General features: G+C 45.8%; 1 protein-coding gene across 3 annotated transcripts; it reads right to left on the bottom strand.

The window, feature by feature from the left end:
* Positions 1 to 7,102: 7,102 nt before the first annotated feature.
* PGGHG (protein-glucosylgalactosylhydroxylysine glucosidase) lies at positions 7,103 to 21,521 on the bottom strand. Of its 3 annotated transcripts, none has more exons than XM_081170508.1 (14): positions 21,438 to 21,521; positions 18,932 to 19,197; positions 18,072 to 18,282; positions 17,004 to 17,439; positions 15,985 to 16,104; positions 15,351 to 15,482; positions 14,871 to 14,982; positions 13,897 to 13,969; positions 12,674 to 12,810; positions 11,015 to 11,148; positions 10,774 to 10,869; positions 10,570 to 10,667; positions 8,771 to 8,985; positions 7,103 to 8,279 (listed from the first exon to the last, which is right to left on the bottom strand). In XM_081170508.1, the coding sequence occupies exons 2-14, from the start codon at positions 19,176 to 19,178 to the stop codon at positions 8,221 to 8,223; spliced, it is 2,070 nt and encodes a 689-aa protein (XP_081026634.1). In that variant the 5' UTR covers positions 19,179 to 19,197; positions 21,438 to 21,521; the 3' UTR covers positions 7,103 to 8,220. The 3 variants fall into 3 exon arrangements, with proteins under 3 accessions (XP_081026634.1, XP_081026635.1, XP_081026636.1); XM_081170509.1 differs by having other exon boundaries at positions 21,338 to 21,472; XM_081170510.1 differs by lacking the exon at positions 8,771 to 8,985.
* Positions 21,522 to 24,467: the final 2,946 nt, after the last annotated feature.

Consider the following 24,467-nt stretch of genomic DNA (forward strand, 5'->3'; position numbering starts at 1 on the left):
GCAGAATTCTGCTGCTCGATTAGGGAGGAGGGTGTCAAGTCCGTCTCCAGGAACTGCATTGGCTGCCTATTCATTTCCAGTCTTACTTTAAAACATTGCATTGGTTTACAAGGCTCTGAAAAACTGGGACCCAAGTAGTTGATGGAGCATCTCGTCCAGTATGTGCCAAACTGACAGTTAAGATCTCTAGAAGGGTTCCTCTTTGTAGCCCAGCACTTTGGCAAAGTCTGGGGTGGTGGTGACCCATGTAAGAGCCTTCTTAGTTGTGGCACCGTCCGAGGACGTATGTCAGGTGTCTTCTCTACTTCACTTTCACAGTTTGCTTAAGCAGCACCTTTTCCCCACAGACTTTTGGGCCCTTGTGAGATGTGAACTGTTTGGTTTAGTTTATCTTAAGTATTTTCTTGCTGCTATTGGTTTTAGTTGTGTGTCATCTGATATTTTATTGTATACTTCTTTGTAAGCTGGTCTAGGATTTATTTTTATCAAGAGCAGTATAAAAATGAGATAATAAATAAGACCCATTGACCACTGTGCAACTTACTTCTGAGTAAACATGCATAAAATTGAGGTGCAAGTCTCTGAGAATGAAAACAAAGCTGTTTGCAGGTCTTTGTAACATCTTCAAGACCTTTGGCAAGGCCTGCTGTTATTTTGAGAACAGTGGCCACACTTGAGCTAAATTTAGTCCCATTGAAAGTAATGGGACTAAAGTTAGTCACACTGGTTTAAGTGGGACTTATAGTCTGATCCCTGTGCATGTTTGCTCTAAAGTAAGTCCCATTATTCCCGGTTAGGGCAGTGGTGGAGCTTCATGCTCCGGCACCGGGGGGGGGGGGGGGAGCAGGTGGGGGCGGGGCTGGTGGGTGTCCTGGGGGCGGGGAGCAGCCGCGATGGCACCCTGGGGATCGCGTTGCCGGGGGCGGTGCGCTTCCCCCTCACTTCTCTTCTTCCGCCAGTGAGTTAGGGTATATAGGACTACCACCTAAGCCATGACCAATTTAGCTGGGTCTACTCAAGAAATGGTAATTCAGAATGGATTCCTTTGTGCTTAATCCTCTCCCACTGAAATCAATGGGATTCAGAATAAGTCCCTTACTTTGGTTGGGTTGTACCCAACACAGGTATTTCTCAGGCCCTCAGACATGGGGAACTGTGCTGATTACATAGAAGGCCTCTGTCCTGGATTGCAGAGTCCCCTTTAAACAGAATTGTTCTCATCTTCAGTCCAGTACTTTCCTGAATCTCTAAGATACCCAGTCCCACAGATGTTCCCCCTCAGTGCGTCATTCTTACATGTACATGCATAAAATTGATGTCTAAGTGTGAAATGAAAACTGCATCCCTCAAGCCAACTATAAAAGGGGGAAAGAACAAGTTTGGGGGAGAGGGTTCCCTCCCACTGACCCAGCCAGCCAATGTGGTTTTCTGATGATTAGGGGTTATGAGTGGTTTTGTTTTTTTGTTTTTTTAGAAAGACAGGTCTTGATTCTCAGCCAGACTAATTACAGGGCAGAAAGCCTCGTTTCTCTCCCTCCTTAAACATTCCCATATGCTGACATGAAGCTTGCAGGAGTTCTCAGTCTTTTTATACATCTGTGTTGGTTTGGGATTTCTTGAATGTGTTTGAACAGAAGCTCCTCCTTTGCCGATATTTAGTTTTCTTGTCCACATGCCTTGTGCGTTAACACAATACCAGGTGGGTGAGAGAAAGAGATGCAGGCAAGACATCAAGGGCAGAAACAAGGCACATTATTTGCTGTTTGGTCTTTTAAATGAGGTTGGAAAGCATATTGAGGCCCCAACTTTAAGGAGCCTCTAAACACCTTCAGAACAACTCCAGAAAGACAAACAGAACCATTTCAAACTCCACCTATGTGACCTGGTAACATAGATCAGGTCAAGCCACAGATGGACACCTTGCAAAACTCTCCTCAGTAATTGAGTTCACTGGGTGGCCTTGGTCAAATCATTATCTTTCACCTGAACAATTCACATAGGGTTGATGTAGAGGGGCAGGGAGAGACATTACGCCTTGTAGATTTACAATAATCATTTGCTGAATCAGCACAATCTTGAACAGCAGGAGCAAGCAACTTTTCTTTCTTTCTGTTGAGGGCCACATTCCCTCAGGGGCAATTTGTTGAGGAACACATGTCAGTGGTGTGTGGATTCAGAACCAATTATATGTGGAGCCAGAGACAAGTGCTTTGGATTAATTCAATTGAAATGAAGACCCCCCTTTGCTTCAGTTTTCACCATGGTTTGAAAAGCTTCATCGCTATTCCCCTGAGTTAAGAGGCTGCGTCTCTTCCTGGAGGTTGTAGGTGCATCTTTAACCATCCTGATGAGGCTGCATTGCCAATCTGTGAGCCCTTTCCTGCTGGGCAAGAAAGAAGCACCCCATCTTGGTACACTGTTTCCACCATCTACCCTTTTGGTAATGTTTTGCAGGTGCCAGGTCTGCACTGTTTGGCCTGAACAAACACACTCCAGCACTGCAATGCTCTCGGATGTAGGGCATCCCAAGCAGGGATATCTTCAGCATATCCAGCGCCGTGGTGCAAAGATCCCCCCACCCATCCTGTCCCCCTGCTTCCCAGAGTTGTCAAACTTTTTAAAGGGGTGGAACCACTGGACTTACTCCCAAGTAAGCAGGTGTAAGATTGCAGCCTTTCGTGCTGCTTCTCTTGCATTCTCCCTGTTCCTTCTCCTCACTTTCCTCAAAATGTGAAATCCTTGCATCTAATAGAAAAAAAAATCTACTGACAGGGTTAGGGTTAGGGAGCTCATCCTGTCACGGGGATTTGAACCGCTGACCTTCCAATCAGCAAGCCCAAGAGGCTCAGTGGTTTAGACCACAGGAGGGGGCGGTGGAAAATGTCATCTGCCTCCCCCACAGCCCCGATCCCTGGCGTGGCAGCGGCGATCAAGCAGGAAAACATGCTGGCGGGCATGCTCTCTGGTGTCGGGGCACCCAAGAAGGCAGCCCAGAAAGGGCCTCCTTTCGCCAGGAAGCAGGAGGAGGACAACGACTGGGAGCAGGGCTGTCTTTAGCAGATGCAGAAGCTTGGGAAGGAAGCTGCATGCCTACCAGCCATATAGTTAGTGGGGCGCAGCTGGCAGGCATGCAGGGAAAGGGGAGGCCGCTGGCAAAGCCGCACAGCTCCCCCACTCGCTGGGGCGCCCCTGAGAGGCCAGCGCTCAGGCGCAACAAACCACTAAGACGAATGGGAAAGACAGCTCTGATCCCAAGGCTTGTATTATCTCAGAGAGCCAGTGTGGTGTAGTGGTTAAGAGCGGTAGTCTTGTAATCTGGGGAACTGGGTTCGATTCTCCGCTCCTCCACATGCAGCTGCTGGGTGACCTTGGGCCAGTCACACTTCTCTGAAGTCTCTCAGCCCCACTCACCTCACAGAGTGTTTGTTGTGGGGGAGGAAGGGAAAGGAGAATGTTAGCCGCTTTGAGACTCCTTAATGGGAGTGAAAGGCGGGATATCAAATCCAAACTCTTCTTCTTCTTCTTCTTCTTCAGAAGAAAAGCACGACTTCAGTTTGTATAGTTACGACATAGGAAGCTGAGATATACCCGTTCAGAATAGTTGTCCATCCAGCTCAGTGTTGTCTACACTGACTGGCAGTGGCTCACAGCAGTGGCTCGCAGCAGCAAAGCACCTGCTCTGCTTCTGAGCTACTGTCCCAGCCTGTTGTTCCTCAAATGATGCTTGGGGTTGTTTTTTTGTCAGCCCTGAGTGCCTGGAAAACGAAGTTGCCTGGCAGCTCTTGCCTTAACTCACTGGCTGTTCAGGGCACATATGACTATGAGAAAGTAACTACAGCTTGAAGCAAGCATAGGCAAACTCGGCCTCCAGATGTTTTGGGACTACAATTTCCATCATCCCTAACCGCTGGTCCTGTTAGCTAGGGATGATGGGAGCTGTAGTCCCAAAACATCTGGAGGGCCGAGTTTGCCTATGCCTGGCTTGAAGCATTTGGTTTGCTGTCCAAATCTCCCAGACAACTATTCTTCCCAGTGTGGAAGAACAAAATGATAAAGGAATTAAAAATGAGAAAGTGTGTGTGTGTAGGTGTGGTTTTGCTAGCAAGGAAGGAGGGACCAACAGCCCCAGAGTTAAGCTGAAACACAAAGTCTGTGAGAGAAGAGAGTCTGGAATGTATAGCCTGTGTGTGAATAAGGCAAGGACTGGGATCCTTGACAAGGAACACAGAGGCTCCAGCTGTCATCTCAAGGATTGCTTGCTAAGGAAGTCTGTTGAATAAACAGGAGGGAGCGGAAAAGACGAAGAACAGAATATCTTGTTTTACATTCTTGAAGATTCTGTTTTACAACCTTGCTGTCACAAGGCTGCGTATGGAAAACTCCCACTTTTGCCATGTGTGTAATCTTTTGTAGGGTATATAGGGCTTTAAGGGGTAGTAACTCTTGGGAGGGACACGTTGTGCTCCTTGTGGGGTAGTTTGTCCACCTTTTGGTCCCTATCCTGCACTCCACCCTCTCCCTGTGACTCCTAGAAGCTGTCAGCATGCGACAGCAGCCACACCCCAGGAACTGCTTCGACTAGCCGGCTAAACCAGGTGAGGGTAATCAATGGGTCTCAAACGCTCAGAGAGTTAGGGATTTCCCCTGCCTGCAAAGATGGGCTCCAGTGAACTGAGACCAATAGTGGGTCCAGTGGTCAAGAAGGCAGTTTTTGCACATGCTGGTGGGGCTTGTCAATCTGAGAAGGCAGCCCATCTAGGAAAAAGAAAACTCTGATCCTAAACCTCCACAGGAAAAGAAATGACCAAGGAGTAAACTCTACACAAATCCAGAATGGAGTCCCCAAGACGGTTGTATGGCATCTTGTACATCTCCTTCTGGCAACTCCCACAGCCAATTGGTATCTGGATTCAACTGGCTGGGCTTGAACCCCAAAATTCCCCCAACACAAGAGTGGAGGTTGAGATGAGGGAAATATTATAGAATGGTTTGCAGCCAGTACAATGTCAACCAAAGTTTGGCAGGTGGCTATTAGAGAAAGCCTCTGTGGCTGTAGGATGCCCTCTTCAGACAGGTTTGCCTGGCACTGGGATTGCAGTCTTTCCTGTCCCAGATGATCTTTTAATTTTTAATCTTACCTTCTTTGAAGAGCTTCTGTACTGCTGTTCCTCTCCCTTTTTTGGTTTTTTTTTAAACGTATTTTTTATTAAAGATTTCTTGGTTTACAAAAGTATGTGCAATGTCTCTTTTTTCAAGTTACATTTTCTACAGATCCATTTCATTTGTTGAGACATTAGTGTTACATTAGGAAGAAAAAGGGGGGAAGAGGTGGAGGGGGGCATGGTGAATGGGGTTGGGGTCGGGTGGCAACACTTCTATTCTACTTAATGTATGTGTGGGGTTTTATGTCAGCTTCACTTGTGCATGTTCCCTTTACTATTCGCTTGTGTTCCTTTGGTGGTGAGAGAGGTTGGGGTTGGCCTAGGGTGTGGTTGTTTGTGATTGGCTGTGGTGAACTTTGTTTTCATGTGTGAGTGGAGTGGGTGGGTATTTTTTAATTAGGTTAGCCATATTGAGTCATATGCTGTTGGTGGATTCTTGTCGTCGTCTTGTTGGGCTGTGTATGTGATAAAGGGGAGTCATACCAGGGTGAAGGAGTCTTCTTCCATTTGTCCCCATGTCAGTTTCAGTTTATTCGTTAATTTTTCTAATAAGGCTGTTTCCCATACTATCCCTTTTTTGGTTTAAAACCTGGATCTTATTTTGCTAGCGGTTTTGTTCGTTTTAGTATTTTTTGTTTATTATATTTTATAATGTATTTTTTTGTCTTTTTCATGTAAACCACTGCAAAAATAACCTTAACAAAATGCTATATTCTACACAGCATTTTGCTCCATGGCCTCCATCCACTCTTTCTTCCTCTCCACCTGTTGTAACAAGCAGTACGTATGCTGCACAGCAGGCGGGCAGGCAGGCAAGGGATGCCTGACCCAGCAGGACTAGGATAAGAAACTGTGGATGCTTCTTGTCCCCTGCTGCCTTTGGAAATTTAAAAAAAGGAATGTTCTCTTCCTCCCCCCCCCCCCCACATTCCTAACCCCTGGCATTTACACAACCCAGGTCAGGGTAAACAGATGACAGTGCCATGCACAGCCCATTTCCCCTTTCGGGCCTTCCCTTCCCTGAATCAGTGGTTTTGGTGCCATCGTGTGGTTGTTTTGTTGACTTTCAAAGGCTAAAAGTGGCAGGAAGCAACGCCCCCAAAGTTCCCTTAAATAATTCTCCCCCTTTGCCAACTCCTGTTCATGCAATGTTTCTGCAACCGCCAAGCAAGTCTCAGACAGTATTCCACTATTTGGAAGGAATGAATGGTTTTCTTCATCCTGGTGAAAGATTGCAGCGAGCAACCGTGTTGACCCTGAAATTCAGATTCCCCTCCTCTGCTCTGACATTGTCAGGACATAGCCCAACAATTACTCTTCCCAAACATCAGGATGAGGAAGGTTTGTGTAGCTGGTGGAGGAACAGGATGTGGAAAATAAGGCTCTCACAGCATATGCAAAGAGAGACTTCTCTTAACCACTGACTAACCAAATGGTGAAAATGCCCTGGAAGGCGTGTAAATGCCTTTTTGGTCATCAAGATAACCCTGGGGCTAATTGGTGCAAGCTGTAAAATGAGATCATATATGCTTCTCTGCTTGCTTTGAAGCCTTAGTTTTCATTTAGCGAGTTGGGAGAGGGGAGGCTGTTATTCATGGTAGGTCAGTTATTCCCTTATCTGAGAGATGGATGAGAACTGGAAAGAGGCTTCTAAACTGAGTTAATTGGACTATTGCTACCAGCGTATTCAGCTTGCTTTTTGTATAAGTAACGCTTAGCATATTAGCCTCTCAAAGACAAGCTGTGGCAAATGCTTGCTGTTTCGGCATCCATCCCAAGTCTGTAAAGGTAGCAAGGTCTTCTGCACTGCCTTGCAAGTTTCCATCTGGGAAACCTGCTGAAGAACCTTTGGAACTGTCAGAGGAGGAGGTAGGAAGAAATCCTTGAAAATGCCAGCGTCGAGGGGTTCAGTTCTGGTCTGAAGAAAGACTACTACTGACTCGCAGTTTTATTTATTTATTTCATAAAATGTATATACCACTTGACTGTCAAAAAATTCTAAAAGTGGTTTACACTCCCCCATATATAGGGGGAAATTGTGTACACTTGAAAACGCGGGCAGCATTAAGATAAATTCAACAGTGTAAATAAGTTTTGATAGATGTAATAATGGAATACTGAATGGTTTAGTTTATGTAAAATATGCAGGGATTTATGTTATGCAAGGATGCGGGTGGTGCTGTGGGTTAAACCACAGAGCCTAGGACTTGCCGATCAGAAGGTCGGCAGTTTGAATCCCCGTGATGGAGTGAGCTCCTGTTGCTCGGTTCCTGCTCCTGCCAACCTAGCAGTTCGAAAGCACGTCAAAGTGCAAGTAGATAAATAGGTACCACTCCGGCGGGAAGGTAAACGGCGTTTCCGTGTGCTGCTCTGGTTCGCCAGAAGCAGCTTAGTCATGCTGGCCACATGACCCAGAAGCTGTCTGCGGACAAACGCCGGCTCCCTTGGCCAATAAAGCGAGATGAGCACCGCAACCCCAGAGTCGGTCACAACTGGACCTAATGGTCAGGGGTCCCTTTATGTTATGCAAAATGAACCATGGAAAGAGAAGGAGGGACGTCATTGATACATTTTAGAATATTCAATTAAACAACCTTAAAGTAAAACAGAAAATTTAATAAAAATTATAGGGGGGGGAATATAAATGGTTTACACTCCCCCCTTCCCTCCCCCAATGCTAATCACAATGTACAATAATCAAATTAACAGGAAAGTTTTGGGGATTTCTTCAGACTAGCTGCTCGCCCCTCCCTCCACAAAAAAGAATGAAAAATAAGCTCTTTTCCTTTTCTCTCCATTGCAGAACCTTTCTGTCCAGGAAGGAAGCTACATCTCTAAGGTAGACAGTGGTGGTGGGTGGGTGGGAATTTCAGCTCCCACTTCAGCAGGTTGATTATATACACAATGAATGCAGTCAAGAACTCAAGATTCAGGCTCTTTAGTATTGCTGCATGCTAACATGAACCACAAAGCCTCTAAGATACTACTGGCTGGCTGCTACGCTTGCAAAAGCCTGGTAGTTTTTTCATACTTGTCATAGAATCAAAACAAGCTGGCTTTAAATTGTCTCAACCTTCTGGATCCAGCCGGCGGCTGCAGGGAAGGAGATACTCTGTCCTGAAATAGAACAGAAAGCACACAAGCTGTAAAGGTGGCCATCCAAACAAACAACTCTTCTATTATCATCATCTTTTTAGCCTTCTATATAGATGCTGCAGAGGATCAACAGGTCTCCTGAGGTAGCAACTTATTCCACCTATATTTAGCTCGTCTTAGGGCGTAAATATTTAGGGAAGTGGATCCAACAGGTTGGTTGCAGCTTGGACAGGAGGCATTTCTTAAAACCACCACCACCACCAAGGTGGTGAAACCTTTCCTCGCCATCTTTGCTATATACCAAGGGTGGTGTTCAACTAGGTTTTCCTCAGAGTAGGCCCACTGAAACAAAGGAACATGACTACACCAGGCCCATTAATTTCAATGGGTCTACTCTACTTCAGTACCAACCCAAGAATATACCTCAATTTGTTAAAACATTCAGCTAAGTGGGATCTCTCTGTCAGCAACAGGAAACCTTGATAATACAGCTGTAGGAGATGATGCTGTACCTTCATTTAAGGGAAGATGCTCGCCCGTTCCTGCCAGCACAGCCTCCAGACCAGGTCGCTGTAGGACAGAGGAGGCCTGTGTCACTCGGATGGTGACATCTTCTTTGGTAAGGGTGAAATCCAGCTTGCTTCCTAAGTAGCACACGCCGGTGATCTTTAGTTTCTTTATGTCATCTGGACAGATGGGGTCAAACTTCAGGTGCTTCTTGGTGATCCTAAAGGAAGTACAGGAAGACTTCCTGTTGGAAAGTCAAGAAGGCACCCTACTTCTTTTCCCTCTCACTTTCCACACCCCACATTCACAATGGACTGGACAGCTTAGGATGGTTCCTGCCAGTTGTGCGGGCTGGCAGAGATCAGAAGCAGCCATCAAAGATGGACTGTGGCAATTAGAACCCACCTGGGAACCATCTGGCGGTGCCCCAGCAAAGCTACCACAGAGATTAATTCCCCCCCCCCACGTCTCCTTCTGTTGATTTTGCTTCTATAAATATTAATCTTCATTTTGACAACTGCCTTCTGCATTCTAACTGTGACAAATCAAGTAGAAATCTATATGTACTTTATCAACACAATGCTGATTATGCAAAAGCACTGAGGCTCCCAGGCATAGCTGAAGGCGCCTGAGGACAGACCAAGAAACACCCCCAGAAGGGCATTTCCCCACTTCCTCGGGACTCTCAATACCGGACCTGATTTGAGTACTTCAGCCATTTCCTGTTCTTCCTTAACCTAGAGGCAGCTTTGTGGTTATTTTTATCTGAGTGCCGAGAGGCTCTGTCCCACTTCAGTATTGACTCAAACTTTGTTAGGACAAGCTTTGTGGCTGCAACTAAGTTTCCCACACATGTTGATTGCAAATAAACCATCTCACTAGGAAAAAACAAAAAACAGAGCAAGAACGCCTCTGCTATTCCTCCCACCTTAGGGCAGCCAAACGTAAATCACACTAGTCCAGAGATAAAAGCCCTTCCTTCTAATAACATCTCTCCACTGGAACTGTTTGCTTGTGTTGCCCTGAGATTTGGGTGATGCACCCACAATGCTTTCCTCAGTATGAAGATCACATTGGGGACAAATCAGGAGGAAACTGGATTACTTCAATCTCAGAGCCAGGGGGTATACAGGCTTTATTGGGGCAGGCTAGAGAGTGACTCGCCACGGACCAATCCGGCAAGAGTAACCATTTAAAACTACCCCCCATCCCTATTTGAAGCTCTTTGTCAAGTTGCAATCACTCCCCAGTCTTTCAGTCATCCAGCAGGCTGGCAGGGACAGGAGGGATGGGGATTCATCTTTCCTGACTCCAGCAAGTCATTACAGAGACAACAGGTGGAACCTGCAGCTCAGATGTGATTCAGTTTCCTGATGTAGCAAGCACCTTTTTCATAGGAGCTGCCATCCTTTCTATTCCAATGGACTTCAGGACCATGTACATCCAGCAACATAGCTAACTGCTTGGGTGCCCAGTGCGGCATGCATGGGGGGTGGGGCAGGGCACGCCAGAGTCCCACTGGCCGAGCCCCATTCCGCTCTGGTGCCCTGCAGGCCCATGTTGCTTTTTTGAGCCGGGAGTCTGCCCATCGCCTCCCCCTCAGCTGTAGCGCAGCTGAGTGGGAGGTGGCAGGCAGCGTGGAACCTGCAGGCGCTCAAGCCACTGCGTCACCCCCATGGGAGACGTGTGGCTCGGGCGCAGTTAAGTACCACCCACCACGGTGTGGCGCCCACTGTCCCCTTCTCCCCCCATCCCCTAGTTACGCCTCTGTGCACATTAAAATTATTGCTAATACAGCTTGTACCTGAATCCAGTGTATCCATAAACGATAGCCTGCAGAAATCCACTCATCCCTGTAAGGAAGTTCACAGCTCCTGATCCATCAGGGTTCTCCACCCAGATCTGAAAGAGTCAGGGAAAAATATTTTTTCCAAGGTTGTTATTTGGAAAGAGTACCTACAGGGATCAGATTTTAAGAGGGGGGTTGGGAAGGATCGACCTGCCTGACCTTGAATGGCTCAGTGATGTTGCTGAAACATTTGCTCAGCTGCTGCTGGGCTCTTACGGTCTCCTTCAGCTCCAACCAGCCAATAGCAAACATGCTCTGATGGAGAAAAGGAACCAACGCCGTTACCAGTGAGGGCCACCACAGCCTCATTCAGATAAATTCATTTCAGTAGCAAACCCATGGAAGACCTCGCACTGAAACCGTTTGAGGTTTCCATCCTTTCCAAAGCAAGGTTTTTTACCCAGGTCATGGCTGGCCCCTGAGGGTCAGTCACTGGCTCATACACCTCCAGGTCATTCCTTCTGACTTCTGGGTCCATGGGATACATGACAGGGAATCCAAGCAGGACAACATCAGCCTGTTTCACTTGCTCACCTGAGGAAAGAACAAGAGGCAAGATACACACGTGACCCCGGCCCACGTGCCTTATGGGGAATCGTACCAGGAACAGAGTTGCCAGACTACCTTGGGTGACAAGTAGCCTGTAATTTTCCTGTTAACAAGGAGGTATGATGAACAGCAGGCAAAAATTCTGCACTTGCAGCTCTCCCACAATGCATTTGCACTGGCTGTGCAGAAATTAAAAGGGCCTAGGAGCCCTGCCAGCAACTTTTTTCTGGCAGCCCTAGGAGACAGCTAGCAGGTATTTTTTAGTCATCACCCTACAAAGGTGAGATCATGGTACAGTGATTATGCGACAAAGCCATTCTTCAGCAATACATTCTCTATGAGACAGTAAGTGGCTCATCACAGCTTGATATTGCTTTATATAATAACAGCTTTTCAACTTAAGAATATTAGGCAGGGCTGGCCTGAGATGCCGCTGTGGGCAAAATGCCCCGATGCAGCTTTCCCTCACATATCCCGGACCCTACCTCTACCCCTGTGCTGCCAGTCCCGTCGACACAACTGTACCATTACCTGCGGCTGCACCTGCGCTGCTGCCATGATGCAGAGGTGAGGGCGCAACAGCTAGGATAACAGCATGGGAAGCCCCAATGGGGTTGGCTGTGGTGCCATGATGTCGTTTGGATCCGGCAAATGACTCCACCATGCCTCATAATAGTTGTGTGTGCAAACCAGTTGCACTCAGGGGGCAAGACAAGTGCCTTCAAGGTGGGGAAACTGGATTTGGAGGGTGTGTGAGGGAGGATGCACGTTCTCCAAGATGAATTCTCTTACCCCCACCCCTTGGTGTTACTTGAAACTGCTGAGTGTGTGTGTGTGTGTGTGTGTGTGTGTTCGTGCAGACTAACAGACTCCTCAGGGAGGAAACTGGACTTCAAGACGGGCCTTCCAAGGTCAATTCCCTTCCTTCCCCCTCATCTTTCAAATTGTGGAAAGATTCAGGAGGCGGTGTGTCTCCTCTGAACGCAGGAAACTCCACTTCTGCTGCCAAATGTAATGTCAACTTTGGCAGCGGAGGGTTTATGCTTCTCTGCTGTTCCCTGCTGCCAGTGTTCTGTGGTGGCATGAGGGCAGTGTGCATGGAGCTCAAGAGACTTCAGTGCCAGAGCCATGCAAAGGTCCCAGGTTCGACCCCTGGCAAACCCAGGCAGGGCTGGGAGGGACCCCTGCCTCAAACCTTGGAGAGACAGTGCTGGTTATGATATACAATACTGACCTAGGTATATAAAAAGAAGCTTCCTGTGTTCCCTGCCTCAGACTCTGCTACTCTGAGGTTTTGTTGGGGACCTAGGGTCTAAATACACTGGGGGTTCTCTCTGGTATGTGGGAAATCACTCCTATCCTCTGCCCATTTTGGTGCCCCACACTTTTGCACACGGAAACCCATTTTACTAGCAAGGCAAGTGACACTGATGTGAAGACTTTGACCTGAACAACAAGTGTTATAAAGGGTTAGGCCCACCACACACTCCCTTGCCATGAACCGACTCACCTGGGCAGTACCCATCATACTCTGGGTGGTAATTCCTGCTTTTATCAAAAGGCACTTTAATTTTCTTCTGAACTTCCTCCCACTCTTCAGGGATTGGAATATGCAACTGAGATCCCAAGTCAACTGCAAAATTCAAGCTGGAAAGCAACAAAGAAAAGAAAGGTTTTTTAAAAAAAGCTTTACCCAAAAAATGAAGAAGGAAAGAAAGAGATGGGCTAGCAGGGCAAGGCTGAGAACTACAAGGTGGGAAGCTTTAGGGTGCTTCTGGACTGCTGCAATTTTTGTGTGGGATTCGGTCACTTGGTGGCAAATTCATGTTGCACAATTAAAGATGACTTGGAGGTCTTGCACAACAAGCCCACTTCCTCCCCCAAAATGAAATTGTTGCAGAAAGGAAAGTCATGGGGAAATGTATTGGAAAGTGTGGGGGTAATGGCGCTTGATACGAGGTCTTGTAAGCTCCCCACAAACTAATCTGATTGAAAGCTCATTGAATAGCCCATGTCATCCGAGCTTTCTGCAAAAAAATCAGGATGAATGTGGAAGCAACCTCCATGTTTTAAAAGGGATCAATCAAGCTGTCAAAACCTAGAGTAAAGGGACCATGAAGGAAAATGGTGGCGGGGCAAACAGGAAATGCAAATGGTCAGCCTAGCTCACACATCACACCATGGCTGAGCACTACTGTTCAGGCTCTGTGAGAGGAGACTGTGGCTGCTGGTTTGCTGCTGTGCCACACTGAGATAACCCATAGTTAAGCTTTTTTAATGGAACATGGAGCCAAGTTGTTCGACTTCTTCCTGCAGCTAAATCAATCATTTACAGCTGAGTTGTCCTTTAGGCAATAATCAGTATTGGAGGTAGGAATCAGTACTTATGATTAATTCTGTAAAGAGATTTTGTTTTGTGTTGTTTGGTCTAATTTGAAGATCTTGCTGAGTTATTAATTCATTATAACAATTATTTCATTGTTGTTTTATCCCCTGCATCTTCTTTTATTCTGCTGCTACCTTATGCAGTGAATTTTATGGCCTTTCATAATTTTATGGTCAAGCAGCCTGCTATTTGGTAGAAAGGTGGCACAAACCTTTTGAAAAAAACTTTTAATTAATCAATTAATTTATGGAGTCCTTTGCCTGTATCCATCACCCAAGCATGAAGAAGAAAGGCAGAAACCGGAAGAGCATGGAGAGAAAATGTCATCAATTCTGCAAGTCCCTTACCTCCTCTGGGCAATGACATTGGTATAAACAGAGTTATCTACAGCACGGTGATATTCATCGGGGGGCAGGACACCTAGAAGAAGGTAGAACATGGAAGCACTTCCTGGATTTTTTGAAAATTCAGAATGAGCCCAAGTCAAGAAAAGTCAGATTCCAGGAGCCAAACAAATGTTGCAGGTTAAGTCTGTTGTGCATACACTTGCCTATTTTGCACTTTTTGCATATATCTGCTGTTAGGTATGGGATGCGGCAAGGAGTCATGCAGATAACTAAGCCCCACTACTTAGTCAGCACTGGAACATGGCAAGCTGCTTTATATTGAATCAGATGGTGGCTCCAGCTGGCTCTATATTGTCTGCTCTACAGTGGCTGGCAATGATTCTCCAAGGTTTCAGACGCAAAGGTCTCTCCTTGCCCTACCTGGAGATGCTGGGGATTGGAGCTGGGACCTTCTGCATGCCAAGCAGGGGCTCTACCCCTGAGCTACAGTTCTTCCCTTCTGTAGCCCCTCTGAGATTTTAGCAGTCACTGCAAACATAGTTCCAAGAGCCTAGATGTGTCTTAGAGAAAGGGCATGCACACGGGCATGGATAATGTCCTGGTCAAAGCTCCTGCGCAAGCACATTCACTGCATTTTGGACACAGACAGACAAACTGTTTTGTCCCAGCATTGAGTTGGTGGTGGTGGTGGGGAACCTGTTATTCCAGTTTGCACATGTGAAGAAGGGCAGGGCTGAGGGCTGACAGGTTGGTCCTTGTGACATACACAAAGCCTCCTGCTTCCCCAGAATTGTGTCTGGCTTCCCCTCAGAGGATTAAGGAAAGAGGCCAGAAAACCAAAGGCAAATCACTTTGCACCTGAATGAGAAGTGTAATAGTAGCAGATTGCAGGCAGCTCAAGAGGCAGCACAGGAAATGCAAAAGTTGGTGTATGTCTCTTTGGTGAAGGAGGAGTCCCCCTGGCGCATATTTACCAGGGATGTGGTAGCTCTGGTCTTCTGGGTTCCACACCACCCGGCTGCACCAGTACTGAGCCACAGCATGGACCACCTCCCAGCCTCCTGCCTGATGGAAGAGCTCCAGGTCCTAGAACAAGAGGGGAAAGAGGGGCTCAGAGGGCCACTGAGCTCCACGTTTCCATCCTAGAACAGGATAACATCAGCTGGATAGCTCAGCTGGTTAGTGCTTGGTGCTGATAATGCCAAGATTGCAGGTTCGATCCCCATAAAGGCCAGCTGCATATTCCTCCATTGCAGGGGGTTGATCCCTTCCAGCTCTATGATTCTGTGAACATCATTTAGGGGGAATGAGAAGTAAATATCAGAAGATGCATTAATTGGAAAGGAATATGACACGGTCTTCAGCGATGAAGCTCTCTCAATTTCAAAAGCAGGTCCCGAGGCTAGAGTTTTATTCATTTACCAGCAATGCCATACAATATGCCCCACACTTACCTGAGTGATGTAGTAATACTGCTCAAATGCCAACAAAACATCTCCATTGATGTGGATTTCCTCGTTTCCATAAACCTCCTCAGGGCAGACCTCTCGGCCTGTTGCTGCGCTCTCCCAGGGGAACTTTGCACCCTGCCACAATCAAATCGAGTAACACTCAAAAGAGATGATAATTCAAATGGTGATTCTCTATTTCTGTGGGCGATTTAAAACCCAGGACAACCTTTCACATTAGCCGCTGTTGAAAGTCATGCGTACTAGAGACTGATCATGACCCTTTTTGTATAATCTATTTGACGCAAATCAGAATGGTCCCATCTGCACTATACATTTAAATCAGAATCGTACCACTTTAAACAGTCATGGCTTCTCCCAAAGAGCCCTGGAAACTTTAGCAAAGAGCTACAATTCCCAGAGTGGTTTACTAATCATTCCTCTTTCCATGGGAACAAAACGCCATACCCAGAATTATAGCTGCATTGTGCAGTGTGGATGGGAAGCAGTGGGATATTATCAAATATGATGAGCAGAAAAAAATAAGAGTACATGCACCCTCATGGGTCAATCTCTCTCCCTCTTACCTGAGCAATCCCTTTGTCAGGTAAGGTCCCCATTCTGTTCCTGTTGCTCCTACCTTGTATCCTTGCTCCTGTGCGTTGCACAGAGCTCCTCCTAGCGTTCGAATCCGGTATTTCAGGATAGCACAAGCTGCTTCCGGATAGAAAAGCAAGATGTTTGGGTACATCCAGGTATCCTGAGTTCAACGACAACATCACACATTGTTATTAGATGGACAAGCTCATATTCCTTCTAGCTCACCACCACTAACCTGGTCATAAAATCTGTATGTTCATTCTTCCTGAAGCTTTTAATGATGTAGGATAGTGGTAGCCCACATAAGATGCTCTTACAGCATCTAGAGAGCCACAGGTTCCTTACCCCCGGAGTAGAGGATAGTGCCCATGTCTGACTTTTTAGAGAGCTATATGCTACAGATTTTCCCTTCCATGGCTTAAAAATAAATACATGTTAGTTCAGTGGGGTGTATACAAGATAGTGTCCAAGAGCTAAAAACAGGTAACTTCTGGGATTTGTGAAAGGCTGACCCCTACATATGTTTTAATAAAGGCCGATCTTTTTACTCGAAGTCTATGTCCTTTTTCTTTGGTTTTCTTGAAGGGTTACCTCCCTTTAAATTTCTCCAACCTATAGTTCCAGTTTCATTTTCTGGCATCTTTAGTTTAAAAGATCTCAGTCTACAGGACTGGAAAAATCTTTCTCTGCCTAATATCTTGGAGACACTGGGTTGGATAAGACTTATAGTCCGACTCAGTTTCCTTGATTTTGAACAAGTCTTTCATGATCACTCACCACAAGCTGTGTATATAACAAGACAATACTTCATTCTGGAGCTAGTTACACGAAACTTAAATAATATAGCACACACAGAGAAAATTCTCCGGAATTCACACCACCTCCTGGTCTTTATCTCTCAAAATTATATACTCTGGAAAGCCAAGATTTGCCTAAGCAACCAAAGAATAAGCTCAGTTCGGGGCTATGTCTTCCCTACTGGTATCTCCTGATTTCTGCACTTCATCACCTCTGTACAGAGATGGGAAACTGGAGACACAGTAGTGCCTTTTGGATCACCTGGTCCCAGAAGATATGGCCCCAGTAATCTTCACCCGAGGTGCCATTAGAAAGGCCTCCAGGGCTAATTCCGGAGAATGGGAAGTCAGAAGAACCCAAGGGGGGAATGGCACTCAGCAGGTAATAGAGGCATCCATAAACAGCCTGGCTCAGTGAAAGAGGTCCCTCAACTTCCACACAGCATCCTTTCCAGAGGGCTGTCCACGCCTGGACGTGAGACACATACAATGAACGAGAGACAATCAGTGACATTCCTTCACTAAAGCTCCTTTTCACGTCCTCTTCACTCTCTGCTACGGCTGTGAGGAACTCCCAGGTCTTTTCCTTCTCCTCCGCAGGGAGGGTCACTGCTTGTAGCACTGGGGTCCAGATCATGTGTACAGTAGGCCGAGGGCTACTCTCCACCTCAGGGACCAAAGTCTTTCCATAGATGTAGCTAAAGGAGAGAGGGAGAGAAAAGCTGCAGGAAGGAAGACCTTACGGTTCTTTCATCAGATCATAGAATCACACCAGGAATTCAAATCTCATCTCTAACTCTACTGTTAATCCTACCACTGGTTTTCTAGCTCCCATCCACATCCTGCACAAAATCTTTGTCCTCCTTACTTTTCAAACTCTCCGTATCTTTGTCCTACCTCCAAGGCAGATATTTTGGACTACAACTCTTTTGGACTACAACTCTCATCCTAAGAACATAAAAATATATCAAGATATACATGGTAGATCTTCTTCCCCCATTAATCTGCCAACATCTTCTGAATGGGGCTGCCGTTGTTCCTTGGGCTTGCCTGTATTCAAACACAGGGACATAAGAAGTTGCCTTCAGGAACGCAGGTCCTTGTTCCATCTAGTTTGGCATTGTTTCAGGCAGAAGTCTTTCCAAGGACTCCCTGGAGATGACAGAGACTGAACCTGGACCTTCTGCAGGCAAAGTATGTGCTCTACCACTGAGCTATGGCCTCTCCTCCAAACCACAGGAAGTACTCAATTCTTTCTGCCACTGTCTTTAAATCTCAGGGGAAGGAGGACAACACAAATCTGACCAAATCTTCTCATAATGATACTCACTGAGCTCCCTGGAAATCTGCCCCTCTGTGCAAGTCCAGGTCTGGACTCTCAGGTGTGAATTGGGTCTGTAGATTCACAATAATGGGTTCGCCTTCAAGCATTGACCTCTGGATGGTTACGCTGAAGGCCAGAAGGTGAACAAGGGATTGGTGGGCATAGATCCTGTGAGTGGCTGTATAACCCGGAGCCTGGATTGTGTGGATATAGGTCCCTGCAGGAAAAAGGAAAGAAAATGATCCATGTGAATTCAGATTCTTACACTTTTATTTACGTTCTAAAGAAAGCCTAACAACATAAATTTCACACAAGGTCTGTCTGGTTCAAAGCTCACTTTTGGGACAAGAACATCTAAACACAATCTACAACTCTAAAATGATATACTTGGACAAATATTGAGGTTAAAAAACTCTTTGTTTTGTTATTTACTGAAATAAGAATTATATCAGGCACCCTATGGAATTGAAAAAATTGTCTAGTAGCACCAGAAGACAGAAAAACCTCCAGTTCTTAAACACATTGTACTGGAAAAATTGATTACATTTGAATCCTAAGTTTCCTCTGGAGTGGTATACTTTGGATTCCATTTAAGCTTTATTTCAAAACTGGTTGCTAGACTACAATTAGCTCCCAGAAACTTAGTGAACTTTGTGCTAAGTGGGAATTTGAATCCAGGACATCCTGAGCCCAATACCAGCACACTCTATTCAATGTTCACCTTTGTCTCTTTAAAAGTAAGAGCTTCCTTTTAAAACAATGCCCATGCTCAGTGCAAGCTAAATAACCTAGCCCCATCATTGTGGCATTGCTGTATTTGCAATGAAAAGCAAGAAAGGAAGGGCAACAACACTGTTGACACTTACCTGTCCTGGTGTCTAATGAGAAAGTCTCGGTCAGGCTGTCCTCAGCAGCCACACTCATTTTGACATTAATAGGGCTGGGAACATCAGCACGATGACAGTCCCCAACTGCTCCATTATACACCCCGTTTACATGCAAGATGTCCCTGTAGACACGAGTGCCCAGGTAGGCGTTGGTCACCGTGGCAAGGAGACGGGGGTCAGAGGGCAAAGTGCCAGAGGTGAACACAGCAGGATCTTCCTCCCCCATGGCAACATACCACAGGCAGCTGAAAACAATGTGATGGCACACAGTGAATATTTCATCAGATGAGAAATGTTATGCGTGTAATCACAATACTCAGCACTAAGGCACGCAAAATGAAATGTAAGCTCCGAGCTGGACAGAGGTGTGAAAAATGTTCTTATAAGGAAGTGGAAACATTGTGTTGCTGTGCTTAGGCTGACCAGGCAGAGAGGGGGACAGGGATTGTCTCAGATAATAATTTTGAAAACTGGAACTCTTCTCATCCCTTCAGGACAAGATGGACCTGCTCAAATTCTCTTCTATGCGGTTTTAACAGAGAGGAATCCTGGCCTCTTTGGCATCTGGCTGTCCACGGAAGGAGGGAACTTGCTCAGAGAACTTGCTCAGTCTCAGTCTCCTACTCAGCCACAGGAAGCGAAGGCTGTAAGCATGGTGGTCATGCCCAAGGACCTGAATGTCCTTCCTCCTTTACTGGCAAGATTCTCTCTTACGAAGATGAAACCAAAAGGAGAGGACTGATCTTTCCCTCACTTTCCATAGGTCAGAAAAAAAGGTTCCTGCTCATGCACATATGAAAATTTTCAAAGACTGGGTGCTAATGCAAAAACCTGTTTTTAAGAGTCATAGTTGCAACAAGATATGTTCCATTGCAGCAGTCTGACCATGTAAGAACTCAGGGCATCCGCAGGATTTTTTCCAGGAGACATGCAGCAAAGTACAAAATGTACATGGATACATAACTAGTGCCAAAGGACAGGTCTATCATTTCTGGTAGATCTGGTGACTGAGTGGTGGTGAGGCCTGGGGACCACGTCTACTAAGCTGAGTAGTAACTGCCTTTGAGGAACTAATATACCATAGTAGATAGGTAGCCGTGTTGGTCTGCCATAGTCAAAATAAAAAAATTCCTTCCAGTAGCACCTTAAAGACCAACTAAGTTAGTTCTTGGTATGAGCTTTCGTGTGCATGCACACTGAAGAAGTGTGCATGCACACGAAAGCTCATACCAAGAACTAACTTGGTTGGTCTTTAAGGTGCTACTGGAAGGAATTTTTTTATTTTTAATATACCATAGTTCTCCCATTCTGTTATTTTTTGATGGGCAGATTTACTGATCATTGCAGACTTGCTGTTTTGACAATATTTTTCCACCACAACTGAAATGCTTCAGTTTTTTCCCTGGCTCCCTTTGCCCTGCACACCCTTAATTCATTGCACTGCTGCTCCAAGTAACACCACAGTCCCCTCGCATTTCCCCTTTTAAAAACAGAAGAAAACGTGGGAAGAGTACACTGCAGGGCTGCCACTCTCTACTGCAGCGCCAGCAAAATGGGTATATCACTGGTCTGTTTCTTAAGGCTAGTATACTCTCTGTGGTCTCAGCAATATTATCTTTGTTATTACAGGGTGAGTCCTTTGAAAAAGGCCCCGTGGATACAGAGTACACATGTTCCACGGGGCCTCTTTTAAAAGACTCACCCTGTATGAGCATGGCAATTTTACAAGAAGAAAATCACATGTATGGAAAATAAGCCCAGAGGTTGAAAGCTCAATCACAGCTACAATCTACGGTATTTCTGACTTTCCCCCATGGAACAGCAATCACTCCCCTGTCCAGAAACACTCATTCCAAAAGGTCAGCGAGCGGATGGGGGGGGGGGGCGATCAAAAAATTAACCAGGAAGTTTCCACTCCACCTTTCTTTTGGTTAATTGGCTAGCTCCGATTTCTCATTGTTACGACTTCATTCATTGGCTACACACAGTGAAAGGCGGGAGCAAGGTTAGTTTCTTACAAAAACAAACCTCCCATCTCAAATGTCACAAGGTTTGCTGCGATTATATTATTGAAAAGCTGCTTCCCCTCTCTCCACTGCCATGCTGGCAGTTTGGGAAAACTCCGCTTCTCTCACTCAACAGGTATAACAACACTTTCCTGGCGATTTTCCTGCAAAAAAGCTCCCTCTGCTCGTTCTCGCTGAGGATCGAGCAAAACACGCACACGCGACATAGTCATTTAACCACCTTAATGGAGGTGTTAAGCAATCCCATAAATGTCTACTCAGAAGTAAGTGCCATTGAGTCAGATCGGGCTGACTAGTCCCAGGTAAGTGCTAGCACACTTACCTTGGAGTAAGCCCCACTTGGATCAATGGCACTTACCGCGCTAAAAGACGTGGTGAACTGGAGGCCAGTTCATACTACAGTACAGGTGAAGAGGGAACGGATGAGTTGCCTCGGGAAAACAATGGTTGGGTCTTGCCTTGAATCAGGTCGCTGAGAGCCGGACAGTCCTCCGGATTACTGCTGGAGGTGGAGCCGCCGGAGGGCGACGGGGGCGGGGAGAGCCCAGGAGGGAGGAGAAGGAAATACGTTTAACTTTTAAAAAAGCAATAACAACTTCCAGCCGGAGATAATTAACTTCGCGTGTGTCCTATAATATCGTAATCTGAGCAAGGGAAACATAGCAGGGTACACAGGGTACACAGATTGCGCCGAAAAAGATTTAATTATCTGGTTAATCACTTTTTCGCACGGAGAGGAAATTTCCCGCTTGGTGTCCTGCGAGTCAGTCAGCAAAGAGATCAAGGGAGAAGCTCAGCAAACAATACAGAGCGAAAAAACACAGCAAAAGGCAAGGAAACCAGGAGTTCCAGAGCAAAGAAACATATGCAACAGGGAAAATCCCGTGAAATAAAAGATTCATTCCCTTCACACCTGGGGCTGCCTACAGACTATACATTTGAAGCACATCCTTCCGGATCCTGGGAACTGTAGTTTACTACTCCCATATATTGTATGTATTGTACATTGTTCCCAGCACCCACAACAAACTACAGTTCACATGGTTTTTTGGTGTGTGAGATTTAAGGGGGGGGAGGAACCTGGGTCTTTCTGGATGAATCTTCTGGTACCATCAAGATCTACCTTGGGATCTGCTGCCCCTGTGGATCCTGCCACATGAAGCAGTTGCCTCACCTTGCCTTATGAGTGGGCCGGCCCTGGCACCATGATACAAGTTTTTGTGGCGGGTAGGTGGACTAGAGTCCACATTATGCTTTAGTAAACATGTTAGTGAATAAGTTACCACAGGACTCTTAGTTGTTCGTAGTGCAGTGAATCTGGGAAATGGGTGGAAAAGGGACAAAAGAGGAAAAAAACTCTTTTCGTTTTGAAAATGAATGTCCTTCTTTTGTGCCTGCAGCGCACTATTTGCCTCCAGGAAGGCGAGTCCAGCAAACATCTTGTCTATTCTGTCTGGCAGATCAGTTTCTGTGGTGCCTCTAGTGATGTGATGCCAATTTTTAGGGGTCTCTCTTCCTGGACTACTTTTAAAACCATCGGCTTGGGAAATGTTTAAGGCCAATGGAATACACAGTAAGCCTGCAACTTATGCATCTTTAATTTGTTCTCATTCTTCTTTACATGCTTGGCATTTTTTTTTTTTTAAAACAGAAATTTAAAAGGGGGCAGGCACCCAGGAAAAAAGACTTTGGCGATCCCGCCTGCCCTTGAACCCAATGTGTTTTTACTATACACAATATTGGCTTTGGTGTGATCCGTGGAAAGTAACCACCAGAAAAGTTGAGGGCATACTGTGATAAAAAGGCTCCCAAAGTATAGTCATTTTAAAGAAGAAAGTCCATATGCATTTGCAGATGACTTATGAAGTGTGTGCGCTGCGTGTATTTTCACTTTTTTTAAAAAAAAACCAAGGATTTATATTTTACAGAGCTTGTAGCAGTATGTTAGGAATTCAGTGGTAATGACTTTACTTTGTTACACCTTCTCTTTGCTCTTACTCTGAAGAAGTAAGAACACAGTGGTCATTGGGCCCCACAAATCACCCAGAGATGCATTTTAAATAAAAGCACACATTCTACTCATGTAAAAACACACTGATTTCCGGACTGTCCGCGAGCCGGATTGAGAAGGCAATTGGGCTGGATCCGGCCCCTGGACCTTAGGTTGCCTACCGCTGCTCTACACCATTCATAACCCGCTTCTATTATGCCCCTGATTTCTTGCCTGTTTTCTAAACTAGAAAGCCCCAAATGTTGTAACCTTTCTTCATAGGAGTTGCTGAAGTCCCTTGATCATTTTGATAGACCATGCATGCTGTTATCCTTGCCTCTAAATGTGCTTGTCCCCCTCAGGTTGCATTGTTGTTGTTTAGTCGTTTAGTCGTGTCCGACTCTTCGTGACCCCATGGACCAGAGCACACCAGGCACTCCTGTCTTCCACTGCCTCCCGCAGTTTGGTCAAACTCATGCTGGTAGCTTCGAGAACACTATCCAACCATCTCGTCCTCTGTCTTCCCCTTCTCCTTGTGTCCTCCATCTTTCCCAACGTCAGGGTCTTTTCCAGGGAGTCTTTTCTTCTCATGAGGTGGCCAAAGTATTGGAGTCTCAGCTTCACGATCTGTCCTTCCCGTGAGCACTCAGGGCTGATTTCGTTAAGAATAGATAGGTTTGATCTTCTTGCAGTCCATGGGACTCTCAAGAGTCTCCTCCAACACCATAATTCAAAAGCATCAATTCTTCGGCAGCCAGCCTTCTTTATGGTCCAGCTCTCACTTCCATGCATCACTACTGGGAAAAACATAGCTTTAGCTATATGGACTGTAGCACCCTGCTTGTGGTTAACACTTAGCTGGAATGAAATATTCAACGCAGCAACAGAGAAATTAAAATAATAATTTATTTGTCAGACAAATAAATAAGAGGCACAGTGGTATATGGTTACCAAGCTCTGGCCTGCCTCCTGCCATTATGGCCAGCCCTTATATTTCCTTAATCCACCCCCCTTTGCTGCTCCTGTGGCTGCCTCTGTTCAATCAGCCTGCTTGAATTTCCTATTGGCTGATTGCTATAACCAATTTTAAGATACACTCATATCCTCCTGTCCTTATATGGAACACAAAGAGCTATATATTGTTACATCTATAAATGACAAATAAGTAGTAATATATCTTACATGTGTCTCAACAAGGAATCTTAATTACCAGCTCACCTCTTGCCCTCCTTGCCCTCCAAAACAGATGGTTAATAATTTTAAAATTTTATCTTGAACAGATGTCAGAGACCTTGGGTTCACATAAACATTGAAAGATCTCCTTCATTTGAAGGTTTCTAAACAAATGTCTGACAGCCATATATCAGGATAGCTCGGATGGCGTCTCCTTGTCTAGGAGGAAAACACTGTCAAGGTTCTCTAAAAACAGCTGGCCTGCCTGGCATGAAACTTTTGAAAATCTAAGCCCATTTAATTTAGGAACCTGATCAAGATATAA

The sequence above is a fragment of the Podarcis bocagei genome (assembly GCF_964188305.1).
Source record: "Podarcis bocagei genome assembly, chromosome: 1".
NCBI classification, from domain to species: Eukaryota; Metazoa; Chordata; class Lepidosauria; order Squamata; family Lacertidae; genus Podarcis; species Podarcis bocagei.